Source organism: Pseudochaenichthys georgianus, chromosome 7 (assembly GCF_902827115.2).
Source record: "Pseudochaenichthys georgianus chromosome 7, fPseGeo1.2, whole genome shotgun sequence".
Lineage (NCBI taxonomy): Eukaryota > Metazoa > Chordata > Actinopteri > Perciformes > Channichthyidae > Pseudochaenichthys > Pseudochaenichthys georgianus.
Window position 1 is genome coordinate 29,853,950 of NC_047509.1, and position 14,134 is coordinate 29,868,083.

General features: G+C 39.2%; 1 protein-coding gene across 2 annotated transcripts in view; it reads right to left on the reverse strand.

The window, feature by feature from the left end:
- Positions 1 to 11,694, reverse strand: part of ajap1 (adherens junctions associated protein 1) — a 90,738-nt gene extending 79,044 nt beyond the window's left edge. Inside the window, exon 1 of one of the 2 annotated variants that reach the window (XM_034086144.1) lies at positions 10,929 to 11,694. In XM_034086144.1, the coding sequence (XP_033942035.1) occupies positions 10,929 to 10,957 (29 nt within the window). In that variant the 5' untranslated portion in view covers positions 10,958 to 11,694. The remainder of the gene's footprint in view (positions 1 to 10,928) is intronic. The other variant, XM_071203828.1, reaches the window with a different exon arrangement.
- Positions 11,695 to 14,134: the final 2,440 nt, after the last annotated feature.

The window sequence follows — 14,134 nt, forward strand, 5'->3', positions numbered from 1 at the left end:
GTGATAACAGAATTGTAAACAGAATAGCTGAAACTTTAACAAACTAACTAATTCAGTTACCTCTAATCATTAACCCATGTTTGTATAATGTAGTTAACTCTGTGTGTTGCTGCTAGCATACATAACACCTGACGTGGAAACGTTACTCGTGGACGGGGCTACAGAGCTGCTAGAAAGACAGTCGAACCCGGTGCATTTCTCCGTCTGAATGTGGAGCACTTTTGCTAAATGTTTAGACAGATTGCTCGTGTTACCGCCCTTACATGCTAAACTCTTATTGCACTTTTGGCAACGAGCATCGAGACGGGTAAAGTTTAACCACACCTCGGAGCGGCGTCAGTGTGCGAAAAAGTACACATCCCACCGTCCGGGACGTGTTGTTTACAATATCGGACAAGTAGATCTTTCAATTGACTTGTCCGGCGGACAAGTGACGTTTTTCGCCCCGATTTATTGACAAATGATTGATAAATTCAGTTTACAAAAGGCAGAACTCATTCGCAAATTGTCCGTGTCCGCCATTGTTCGTTTAGAAATGTTAGTTTCGGTTCTGCTTGTCGATTCATAAGGAAATGCATCTCGCCGCTTTCTGTACAGTTAGACGGGGGCAGGGCGGGAAGTGTAGCACAGTGGCAGGGTTGGGAAGCAAAACTCGGTTCCGAGTAGGAACAAATAACAATTGTCCGGTCCCGGGATTAATAAGAGTTGTGAGGACAGGAGGCGAGGCCGAGCCCCGCGGACAGCAGCTCTCTCTCTATGCTCCGTATCAGCTGATCGCTGCACGGTGCAGCTCAGCGTCTCTCTCTCTTTCTACACACAGCGGATCCGCTGCCCGTTTAACAGCCTCATCTTTGTCAAACTTTCTTATGTTCTGTCTCTAACACGTAATGAAGGTTATTAAGCGTTTTAGCTCCTGTGTTGTTAATATTGACCACCATTTCCTTTATGAAGTGAAGCAGCCTCCCTGTCTGTGTCCTCGCGCTGTCCTCACATCCCTGGACCCCCAGACTCGGAGGAGCACAGGAATGTCAGTATTGTTTATGAAGCAGGGTATAGAAAGTAAATTATTGAAATGCTATTTATACTATTTATTAACTTTTACAAACAGTGAGTAGCTGGGCAGCTGCCAGCATGTGTATTGCAGGACATGTGTAAGCGTGCAAGTGTCTTTGAGTTGTAGAAATGCGCTAGGATAGGCTATAAATATAATAATAATAATAATAACTTTATTTGTATAGCACCTTTCATACAGGGGATTGCAGTTCAATGTGCTTTACATCAGTAAAAAATAAGACATAACATCAGTGTAAAACAAGCAGCAAAGCATAAAGTGGGATAAAATAATTAAAAATAAAAACATGGGGAATAAAACATAGAGAAATAGTGCAATGTCAATCACAGAGAATAGTGCAGTATAATAGTGTAAAATCAGTAAAATGCTTTGGTAAAGAGATTAAGCCTTTTAAAAATGCCTAATGTATTGGCTTCCCTAATATTGTTGGGTAACATGTTCCACAGTTTTGGGGCGTAGTTTACAAAGGCTGCATCACCGATCTTCTTATGACTCTTTCTGGTGACCTCTAATAGACCTGCATCTGATAATTGCAGTGTTCTGGCAGGTGTGTAGTTCATTAGAGAGTCAGCAATGTAGCTGGGTCCTTGTCCATTTAGAGCTTTGTATATGAGGAGAAGCACCTTCAAATCAATTCTAAAAGTTACAGGAAGCCAGTGTAGAGTAGCTAAGACAGGACTAATGTGTTCCCTCCTTTTGGTATTCGTTAGTAGTCTAGCTGCAGAGTTTTTAATGAGCTGGAGTCTTTGTACATTCTCAAACTGCACCACTTAGAACTAACTAAACAATGCAGAGATTATTTTTATATAATTGTATTCAATAACCGTAAGAAATGAAACAGTATGAAGTGATTTGTAAATAGGAATACAGATTTGACTTAATGTTTTCATAAATATATTTTTCTCCCAGTCATGGGACTTATTTACCCTCTCAAAGAACCGGAATCGAGAAACAAAAATAACCGGAATCGAAAAGCAGAACCGGAATCATTCAAATCCAAACGATACCCAACCCTATGTGTGATGCAGTAAAATCTTACCGCTCACTTACGTTAGCGGTGTTGTAAAAACCGTGGGAAAATGTAAAAAATACGATGACGAAGAAGAAGATTCCAGTGGCCCCAATTTTTGTCAATTCTGGACAAGTGAAAAATGTATTCGGACAAGTAAATTGCCAAACTCACTTGTCCATGAACAAGTACTCTCTAAAAACTTTTTCTCACACTGGGCGTTCTCTCCGCCATCTCCACAGTGTGTTGCTGCATGTAGCAGCCGCGTGTGTGTAAACTGCCCCACCCCCTCCCACACAGACCAGGGAGAGAGATCTCGTCTGATCGAAAATACATCATAGACGCATTTGTTTGTCTTTTTACATATTATAAACGAGCTGGCCACACTAAGACTGCGATATAATGTTTTTTATCAATAATACATGACATATATTTTTTAAATGTCTCCAGTACCAATAACGTTGTAGTTTAACGGCACGTAAAACGCACGTGATGACGTCACCAACAAATCGACGACTGAATTAGTTGGCAACTAATTTGGTAATCGATTTTAATCGATTAAGTCGATAAGTTGTTGCACCCCTAGTTGATAAGTGATGTCAGAATCAGAAACGGGTTTATTACCAGGTAGGTTCACACGTACGAGGAATTTGACTTGGACATACATAAAAGTAAAAAAAAATCTATTTTAAGAAAACTATAATAACATTACAACATAATAAAACATATTGCAATTAAATATAGCAGTATTTACATTAAAATGGAATAAAATATGGGTATGAAAAAAAACTGATATGTATGATTAGGGGTGCAACAACTAATCGACTTAATCGATTACCAAATTAGTTGCCAACTAATTCAGTCGTCGATTCGTTGGTGACGTCATCACGTGCGTTGTACGCGCCGTTAAGCTACAACGTTATCGGTACTGGAGACATTTAAAAAATATATGTCATGTATTATTGCTACAAAAACATTATATCGCAGTCTTAGTGTGGCCAGCTCGTTTCTAATATGCAAAAAGACAAACAAATGCGTCTATGATGTATTTTCGATCAGACGAGATCTCTCTCCCTGGTCTGTGTGGGAGGGGGCGGGGCCGTTTACACACACGCGGCTGCTACATGTAGCAACACACTGCGGAGGTGGCGGAGAGAACGCCGCTCCGAGGTGTGGTTAAACTTTACCCGTCTCGATGCTCGTTGCCAAAAGTGCAATAAGAGTTTAGCATGTAAGGGCGGTAACACGAGCAATTTGTCTAAACATTTAGCAAAAGTGCTCCACATTCAGACGGAGAAATGCACCGGGTTCGACTGTCTTTCTAGCAGCTCTGTAGCCCCATCCACGAGTAACGTTTCCACGTCAGGTGTTATGTATGCTAGCAGCAACACACAGAGTTAACTCAATTATATAAACATGGCTTAATGATTTGAGGTAACTGAGTTATTTAGTTTGTTAAAGTTTCAGCTATTCTGTTTACAATTCTGTTATCACATTATTTATTATTTGCTAAAACACTGTTTCTTTTGATGTGAAATATTATTTATTTAATTTAAATGAAAAGCAATGTTCAACAATTTGTTTAGTTAATTTAATAATATGTATTTTTTATTCAAGTATTCATCTTTATTGTCTTCATTGTTAGTTTCCACATGCCTAAAACAACCTCAAGCTAAATTTAAAAGTTGATGGCTAAATAAGAGCGTTTGAGAAATTGTGCAAGGCATAATAGTCAGAATAGTCGATTAATCGTTTCATTACTCGATAGATTAATCGACTATCAAATTAGTCGTTTGTTGCAGCCCTATGTATGATATAACAACCAAAATGGTGGAATGAGCTCCCCATTGACATCAGGACAGCAGAAAGCTTACACACCTTCCGGCGCAGACTGAAAACTCATCTCTTTCGACTCCACTTTGAGCGATAGAACTATTAACAAAGCACTTATATACTAATAAAGGACTGGCTTCTCTAAAGCCAGTTGAGTATAGGGATGCCAGCGATTATTCGAATATTCGTTACAGTTTCCATAATCGAATATTATTTTTAAAAATCGATTTATTTATATATATTTTTTCATTATTATTATTTTTTTTTTTTTATTATTTATGTTTTTTTTTTTTTTCTGGCTTAGTTTCAACCAAAATATATATACATATATATATGCTAATAATAGTAATAGTATTAATAATTGTAAATGGCCATTGGTCACACCACCAGTTTGTTTTACTGTAAACTTGGAGGAAGCCTGCGAGCAGAGCAGACTGCTGCTGCAGCACGCTACACACCGACCCCGCCCCCACCCCCCTTCTCCCTCTCCCTCACTAAAGATGAACAGACATTGGTCTATCACAGCTCAACCTCAACAATGCGTTCGCATTTGAGTGCGAAGCACGCCAAAGAGGTTACAGAGAAAGACGCAGCACAGCCGGCCATTACCAACTTCACTTCAAGGCCACGTCGTTGTGATGACATGCTTGTTTGTTGGTTGTACTGTTAAACATGTTCCAGTAAAGAAAACAACGGAATTCCTTTTGTCTGATTTTTTTTTGTTTCCCTTTTTTTTTTTTTTTTTTTTTCGTGGGGGGGGTCGAGGGGGGGGTCGAATAATCGATTATTATTCGCCAGGGCAGCCGATTAATCGATTTTGATCATGGTCAGTTTCTGGCAACCCTAGTTAGCACTTAAAATGTTTTGGCTCTATGAAACCTGATGTACTTTATGATTCTGTTTTCTTCAAGTTTGTATTTTGTTGGTCGAACGCACCTATTGTACGTCGCTTTGGATAAAAGCATCAGCTAAATGCATTGTAATGTAATGTAACAACCATCTCTTCTCAAATCTGTAAGCCAACTTCTGTTCAACAATTTGTTTTTAATGGAGGGATTTAATGTCAAATGAAGGTTAATATCCTGTTTCACAGGGTCCAAAAGTAATTTAATCCTTGTTATCTAGTATTCATAAAACAACTTTGACCAACAGCGCATTAATTCTAGTATTTTAGTGTTATTAGTTTTCCAAAAGCTATATGAGTTGAACTCCAGTCCTTTAATTTTCAGCATTTACTATGCAGTTATATGCCATGGAGGGAAATTAACTTTACAATGCAGTAATGGTCCAATTCTGCCTATGTCTCGTCTCTACTAATTGCTATGCCAGTCAACGACGAGACATTTATGGTTCACCCCGGTCCAAGTTTCTCTCATTTTCACTTGTCTTTATCTCTCGTCTGTATTTCAGATATGGCTCAAATGAACCGGCGTCTTTGTCTGCTCTGTTTTTTTACACTATTTCACAGGGACAACCTGTTCTGTTCCTCCTGGATTTAACAGACTGCTGAGCACAGGGTGTTTACCACATGCACACACACTCACACAGACACACACATCTCCAGAGGATAGGATCTCAGAGAAGCAACACAGCCTATTTCACTGCAAATTAGGTTAATCACGCTCCAGAGAGGCCCAGTTAATAACTCTCATAGAGGCTATTAAGATAGCACCTAAATCACAGAAATATGTGAATATCTCATGGACCCTTCCACAGTATTGCCACGTTAAACCGTGGAGTTCTCGGTAGCCGACTGCTGGTCATGCACCCTGAGCCGTTCTAGACTGATGATGTTGTGCAAGAGCAAGGAGAAAACACCTCAGAGTGTAGGGCTGCTCGATTATGGCAAAAATCATAATCTCGATTATTTGGGTCAATAATTCACGATTATTAAAAACGATTATCCATTTACTGTGAAAACATCCATTTATTGAAAAAAAAATGTGAACAGTATGTTTTTAACAGTTGATTATGCTGAACTTTAAGTATAATTCAACTGAAAAACCTATACAAAATGTTTTAAAAATTGTTTACAAATAAATAATCGTTTTATTTCGATTATGTTGTTTTCATAATCGTTGCAAGCCAAAATCGTAATTGCGATTCAAATACGATTAATTGAGCAGCCCTAGTGTAGAGTATAATATATCAGGTAGGTACCCTGCTTCATTAAGGCAGAGACATAATTAGAGTTAGACTATTACTCCAAAAGAAATACTTTCTTTTTAGCACGGATAAAACAGAATACTAATCATATAATAATCTGCAGGCATCAATACACATACATTCCGACACATTTTGAACCATACTTCCAATCACTTGACATATCTCCGTTACCCTATCTCCATTAATTGCAAGAATGTATTCAGGCCATGAAAACTAGACCTGTTCAGGAGAAGTCACTTGTACTTAACAATCCTGTCTTCGTAAGCAAGGGAAAACTGGAAAATGAAGCCCTCCTTAACCCTTAGATCCATAAGTGGGTCTTTTGGACCCGGTGAGGTGGTTTTCTTGAAGTATCTTTGTAATTACATTTTTTTTATCATTTCACATTCCAGCTATTCCTCAAAAAACATGTTTTGGATAGCATGCCATTCAAATTTTTTATTTATATTTTAAGAAATTGTAGTTTTTGTATTACTACCCCAAGCTTCTATACCCGCATGCATTTTCTATGGAATCCTATGGGAACCTTTGATTATTATCACCTGTTGCTGTCAGGACTACATCCACTGGAGACCACACAGACTACATCACAAGTGACACCTCTCAGGAAGATTATTTTACACAGCAAGATCTGATACCTGTCAGTATTAGTGGTGCACGATAATCATTGGCCCGATAATTATCGGTCCGATATTAGGAATTATGACGTCATCCCGATAAACCCGATAAAAGTATTAATAGCCCCGATAATATACAATATATTTTTTGGGTAAAAAAAAAGAAAAAAATCCTGCGGTGTGGGTGGATTGGGATGAAGGGCGCTTGTTTTTCACTCGGCTCCTCCCGTGTTGCCAGTACTGTGGTATTAGTGGTTTAGGAAGAGGGGAGTTTTTCACAAATCCAGCGCTCCCTTCTCATGCCTGGCTGTGACGTAAATGGTGTGCGGCCGTGAAGCCAGGACAGTAAACAAACATGTCGTCGGTAGTATGGGACTATTTCAAAGTTTCAGAGTTAGATAGTTTGCTTGCTATTTGTATTAACAAATGCAATGCAGAAGTTCCACGAGGAGGGAAAAAGGCAACGAGCTATAATAGTTCCAACCTGATTAGTCACCTGAAACATCGCCATCGCTACGATGGTGTGTTAACAGCGTACGAAGACGCCTGCGCTGCTAAACTAGCGGCGAATCCAAAGCCAGCTGCAAAGGCACCGGGGCTTGTACCTATCGACGAGGCTTTTGAAAAAGGCAATACTCAAAAAAATACTCAATTATATTTATTTGGGAAAATAAATATGGTCACTTTGAAGAGTCAAAACTGTTCTTGGCTTTGTTTTGTTCATAGTAGTAATGCTCATGTCATTTGCTCACTACTAGTCTTTATTTTACCACCAGGTGTGCAAAAACTACAGGTACATTTAATATATATATATATTATATTATTATCGGTTATCGGTATCGGTCTTGAGAAGCAGTAAGTTATCGGTATCGGTTTCCAAAAACCAATATCGTGCATCCCTAGTCAGTATAATAATAACAATAATAATACATTATATTTGTATAGGGCTTTTCAAGGACTCAACATCGCTTTACAATATAAGGGAAGGTTAGGGTGGGGGGTATAGGACTATCAACCTTGATCGATCGGCATGGATTGATGGGGGTTGGGCTATGATGAGTAGACAAGAGGAGCAGAGATGAGTTTTGAAAAGGGACTGGAATACTGTGAGGGTCTCAGCGGATATCTTTGCATCAATTATGTTCAAAACGGGTTTTATAGTGAAAGATTAAATATAAAATATCTCTAGGGTGAACCGAAATATAGTACTAAATATTATACAAGTGATTTTTCTTAACCAAAATGACAAAAATGGCATAAAAACACATATTATTCTAATACGGGTCCTTTTTGACCCACTTATGGACGAGTGTAGGGTCCAGTCACTCGTGCATCTAAGGGTTAATGGCATGGTGTCTCCACTGGTAATATTTAGCAGCTGCAGTGTACCGATAGCATCTCCCGTGCCTCAGCAGTACGAGAGCTCTCCATGGAAAACTTAAAACTGTGTGCCATTCATGAAAGATTGAGCCCCGAGATACACTTCGTTTGGGAATGTTAAGGAACTAAATGGATCTCATTTCAGATATACATGAAACTTGACAAACCTATTGCTACGAGTGGAAAGTCACACGTTTAAGTGGCTTGTATTTAACAGGACATTGTTGGTGTGATGAATCTTCCTACTGCCACTGTTGTCTTTCCATTAGCATCCTGAGTAATAGTGGTGTGCTTTGTTAGTTAATAGGGAGAATTCAACTAAGCACACTATTCAAGCCACTGAACAAACCTCTTGCCGTTGCCGTTGCCAACGTGTTAGTGGTGTGTGTTTAATTGGGATAAAGCACCTTGCCAATGTTAGTACTGACTCTAGATTTGTACTTCGTGTCTGATGCTCCAAACGTTTTCAACAAGCAACTGTGCTTCGTCGTTACAAACGTATTTCAAGTGCACACAAAACACGTGATTCAGTCAATAGAAGTAAAACTAATCAATCCAGATGTTCAATATTGATTCATGTAATTAATAAGGCAATAGTGCAATACACTCATTAATTCCAGATTTACAAACTTCCAGATTTGCACCTTATTTCTGTTGCTTTAACTACATTTAAAGACATAAACTTAAAATAATGGGAAGTTATGGCATAGACATTTTTAACTATACAATACATTTATTATTTGAACGACATAATTAAGTTAATATATGTAATGTCCTTAATAGTCCACAACCTATGAAATATATTTAATATCTATATAATATGTTATGGCAAATGTATGAAAAATAAAATCAACACTTAATAACACTTAACTGTGATCCACAGCCCTACACTAGAGAAAAAACGTCATTATCAAAATCTAAAAGTTAACTACAATTTGTTTTCAGTTATTAGTGTGAATGACATCATCATACCATCACACTCAAGTCAATAAACGACGATATTACAACAAACCGATGTATTTAAGTCGTCTTCATGAGACCACATTACATAAAAAGTAACTACAGTGGCCATCTAAAATGTTTGGTTTTAATATAGCTTGGAATCTATCCATCCATCCATCCTTTCCTCTCTCTGGGTTTGCTAAAGTCAGAGCTGTTACATTTACTGAACGCCCACAGCTCGAGCTTCTGTAGGTGGTTTGTTCTCTGTCTGTTCCAACAGGTACAGAAGCTTTCTGTGCACATGCTCACTGCACATATATATACCAAAAAAAAGAAAATAATAATGTTCAACACAACTGGGAAGCAAGGCTTTATCCCAAACACTTAAGAAACAAATATGCCATCACTATAATAATAATACATGACAATCACACACAATACAAGCTTTTAGCCTGTAAGGACACACACAATAATCTGGAGCAATGGGAATTACTACAAGAAGTCCACAATAGCAGTTCCTGTTCACCCCACATCCCACTTTGACATTCCACATCATGACAGCGAGCGACGGGGACATTTCTGAAACTGGAAATTGCTGTCTCTCTGCCTCGGACCGATTCCGTCTGGAGATATGGAACATTAATGCATTTCATTTCATCATCTTATGCAACTGCTCCGTATACGCCGTCTATTGCCATTAGCCTGTGAGGTCAGCCCTAAGACGTACAGTGTGTGTCATGCATAATAAACGAAACGGCTGAAAATGGGCTGGAATTAGGAGCCACAGGTGGTGCAATCCCACCTCTGGCAGGTTAGGACTCATTTCACAGTGTGTCATTACTATTTTACGGCAAATGAAGGAGACCATTTTTAGCTTTTGTTAGCAGACGCCCCTAACTGAGCCAGTGAACTGGTCTCAATACTGCTTCAGTTTAGGGATATTTATTTATGTATCATAAAAAACAAAGAGTTTTTATTACGTCCTATGGCTTGTAAAGGGTTATAACAGGAAGAGAAGTATACAGGTAGCCAATTGTGATTACATGTTGTGTAAAGCTTACATCTCCATCCTTAAGCACAATACTTAAACTGACAACTTCCATATTTATAAGACTTCAAAGCCAAAATGTATCAGAAATATTTTTTTATTTTTAACAGCAAGGACATTAACAATAAAAAAAGATAATGCATTTTAATATCCTACAATTAGTAACTATTATATTCATCTGCCCGGAAAGCAGTGTGGGGTTCAGTGCCATGCTCAGGGGCACCTCAGCAGTATTGGTTTTATAGAACCTAAACCCCAAGCCAAGTTCCTACAGACAGAGCTACTGCCTCCCCAAAATTAATGCATCTTTTCTACTACTAATTACCTCATTAATTGCGCATTCCTGGGAGAGCGCGTGCATGTGTTTGTTCTCACAAGTGAGGAGGAGCTGCCAGACCTTACCTTGAGGCTGGCTGTGAATGTGCGTGCGTGAGGACACGTGTGTTTTGGAGCGCGTCCGCGTTTGTCTGTGAGTGTATGCGTGTCGCTTGCGCCGTACTGTTGGCGACCCCTAGCGTGGAGGACGTGAAGTTTTAGATCATATTCTTGCTTTGAAACATCATAAAACATATGCACGTTCAGCCGTCGCCTTATAATTATTTAGTGTCAACAACACAACGGAAACAAATCGGTGTATCTAAATAACTTTAATGCAAGAGAACCTACGTTTGCATGTTTTGTACGGACCTTTTGATATAACCAATTCCAGCAGACTCTTATAACTTGCAGTGTGCGTATATTGAAAACTGAGACAACATGTTGTCGAACACTGGCTTCAAATGTGAAACATCACAAAACCCCGTGCACAGATTTCGTTTTCCCAAAATTGCACTGTAATTACTAATAACGTTCATTTCTTACCTGCACCCAAGACTCCGTTTTATCCACATTTTTCTCGATTGCCGAATCCGACTCAGTCTTCCAGGTATCCTCCCATTTAGATGGGTTTCCTCCAAAGTCGACAATAGCTGTTAAAACACTCAAGTGACGGATCGTACTCCGGCTGTCAGTAACGCAACCATTATTTTAAGCCATATCCTTCAACGTTGCGCACACGAAATTCCTCCAATAACGCTGCCAAATCCCACTCACATCGGCAGAACAATAAGTATTTTAAATTGCTCGTCAATTGTTCTGTTGGCGATAGACAGCGAGGGGTTCACGCGGTCAGGTGAGCGGGAAACCGACAGAGGTACCCTCAAACTTTGCCTTCACGAAAATCTTTCATATCCCCTAGTTGAATGTAAAGATGTAAGGTGTGGAGAGGAAAAACAAGGCATGTAGTTGGCATCCTCGTTGCTGAAATGACAGCTTCTCCTACATTGTTGAAAACATCCAAAAAATTAGGGGGCGGAAGATGAGGATGCTCGCTTTTTGAAGGATACGACAAGTCACCGCTGGTAGGGGGTCCTCATTATCTATTCACATCAATGGAGGGGGGTGTTCAGCGTGAAGAGGGGGAAGACAAAGTTAAAAAAAATAATGAAAAGGAAGAATTAGGTGCAACTGAAAAAAGGACGAGGATAAACGCCGAAGAAGAATCCTGGAGGTTGAGAGTTGTTTCCGAGGAGTTCGAGAGAGGGGGAATGACAGTTTGTCAAGGGAGAGGAGAGGAGGCTGCTCCGTCTCCTGCTGCTCCTCTTCTCTTCAGACTGACGAACGACCTGCCCGTTGAGTTGCACGCTGCCGTGACGTCATTTTAAAGCCAGATATGTCATGTGCGCGAGTGCCTCACGTCACATGGGGTGGAGGGTCTCACTCATGAGTGTCAGATTAGGCATGACAAGGTACAGAGCTGCCGGTACAGTATGGAGATATATTGATCGATGGCCTTATGAGTGCATTTTGCATAAGAAATGTTGGAAATACCTCAGCTGGTATTCAGTGCCTTTTGTGTAATAATATATGATGTAACCTTTTTGTTTTAGACATTTCGAGGCTTCTCCTGACAATTTGGCCATGATCTGTGCTCTCCCATAAGGTCACATTTGAATTCACTTAACCTCAGTTAAGTAGAAAATGTATTGAACACTTGAACGAAAACAGCTTAATTCTAATATAATTGCAAATAATAGTACTCGCAAGCAACGGGTGACAAAGAAACAAGCATAAAAGGCATTTACAGTGTGTTGCCACTTTAAGGAGTAGCAGGAAATGTGCAGAGCAGGGGTCAATTAAAGTAACTGAACCAAGATAAATGAAAGCCGCACTGTTGGAGTGGATGTTTTTGTAAAGTATTTAAATTATGTTTAAACCTATGGCATAAGGTTTTATTACCGGAAAAATTGCCAATCCCCGTGAAAATTGCTGCAGTGTATACTTTCAGACCATTTATTTCCTATACTGCAGAAACAGTTGGGCCAGGGGGCGTGGACACACTTTGGAATCTGATTGAATCATTCTCTGAAATAAATCCTGACTGTACCTTTTCTTCCCATAGCATTTAAATAAGTCAAACAATACCATAGTGGCCACCTGTATGCCCATTCTGACAGCTGCAATGCAATTTGACATTTCCCTATTACATAACCAACATTAATCTGTCCTAGTCATTTCCTATGGTATGCCTGGACTATTGTGTTGGTTACTTTTAATAATAATAGCCTGTGTAGGTGTGTTCAAAGTGCTGACTAATAATGTACAGGGTATGATTTAGACTTGCGGCAGGATGTGTTCTAGTTGAGGACTGGTTGTTTTCATGCATGTACATGTTGGGTTGGGTTGTGTTCATGTATCTGTAGAATTGTAGCAAAAACAACACAATGATTGGCAGAGTTACATATCTATTGCTCGTCTGTGGTTTCAGGACCATGGACAGCGCTGTTGAAGAGTAGAGGGTCCCAAGAGGTTTCTCAATACTCAAATGTCCCCTCCTCGACTCCTCGACTCCTCGATTCCTCGGTTCCCCACCTCAGTCCTCCGCTCGCATCTCCTGTGGGCGGCACCAAGTCTCGAGGATAGGAGTCGAGGAGGGGAAATGTGAGTATTGAGAAACCTCTCCGGTGTCTGGTGTTATCTGTCCGTAGTGCTGAAATGGAGCAGCCAGGATCTGACAACCCTTCACTAACTTCCTCAGACCAGCAAAAGATGATCTTTAACTAGGGGCTGTACCCACTTTATTGAAGCGTTATTAATAACCTTGGCAATCAAATTCTAAATCAACCTTTGAATGATGTATCACATGTGTTTATGTTATCATTGTTTTTAAATCTGCTATATCTGCACGGTTACAGATAAAGATAATATTACACAAAAATTATTAGTATTCGATTATTTGTAAAATTGAATTCAGTGGTGGCTGCGAAGGATTTATTTCCACTGGTGTTACCCAACATATCCAATAGCTACATTGTGCAGTGTCCAAAGGTTACAGATGCGTTATTTGACATGTTGAATATTGCCTTGTTATTGTTCAAAATATGTTACTAGGATCATTTCAATTCAATTTGTCCTCATTTGTAAATAATTTTTGAGAGTTAAAAGTATCTGTTTCAAGAAAGGATTGGTACAGAAAAGTGCATTATCTTTTAGTTTGGGATATTTATCATAACATCATTTTTTTATTAATAATATAGTGAAGAATCTCTTTACGTTGGCAGTAAATATACACATGTTATGTAACAAAGGTATTTACAAAGAGTTAGGTAACTCTGTGTCCTTAGTTTAAGAGTCTGAGCCTCAGATTAGGATTCAACTTTTATACAAAATGTCATGGTCATCCAGATGTTCTCGTGTTTCAGTGGTGGACAGAATAGTGGAATTATTTTCTGAAAAACTGACTGTAACATATTTGAAAATGTTTGGAGTTTTACATTTTGCCTGCAACCTGGAAGATGCATCAAAGATCTTTACTTTACAGACATTCTAGTAACCCCCTATCCAAAAACATCCTGCCCTGAAACATTTTGTTAACATAACATTTACCATGGGCAGAGAAAATACTGTATAGTTCATACATATATTGATGGATGGATGGATGTCGCAATACAGGAAGTGTCAGACGCCAGGTTCCATCGCATCAAACTGAGCTTCCATTGTAGCAGTAACTCCTTAAACTGATGTTACTT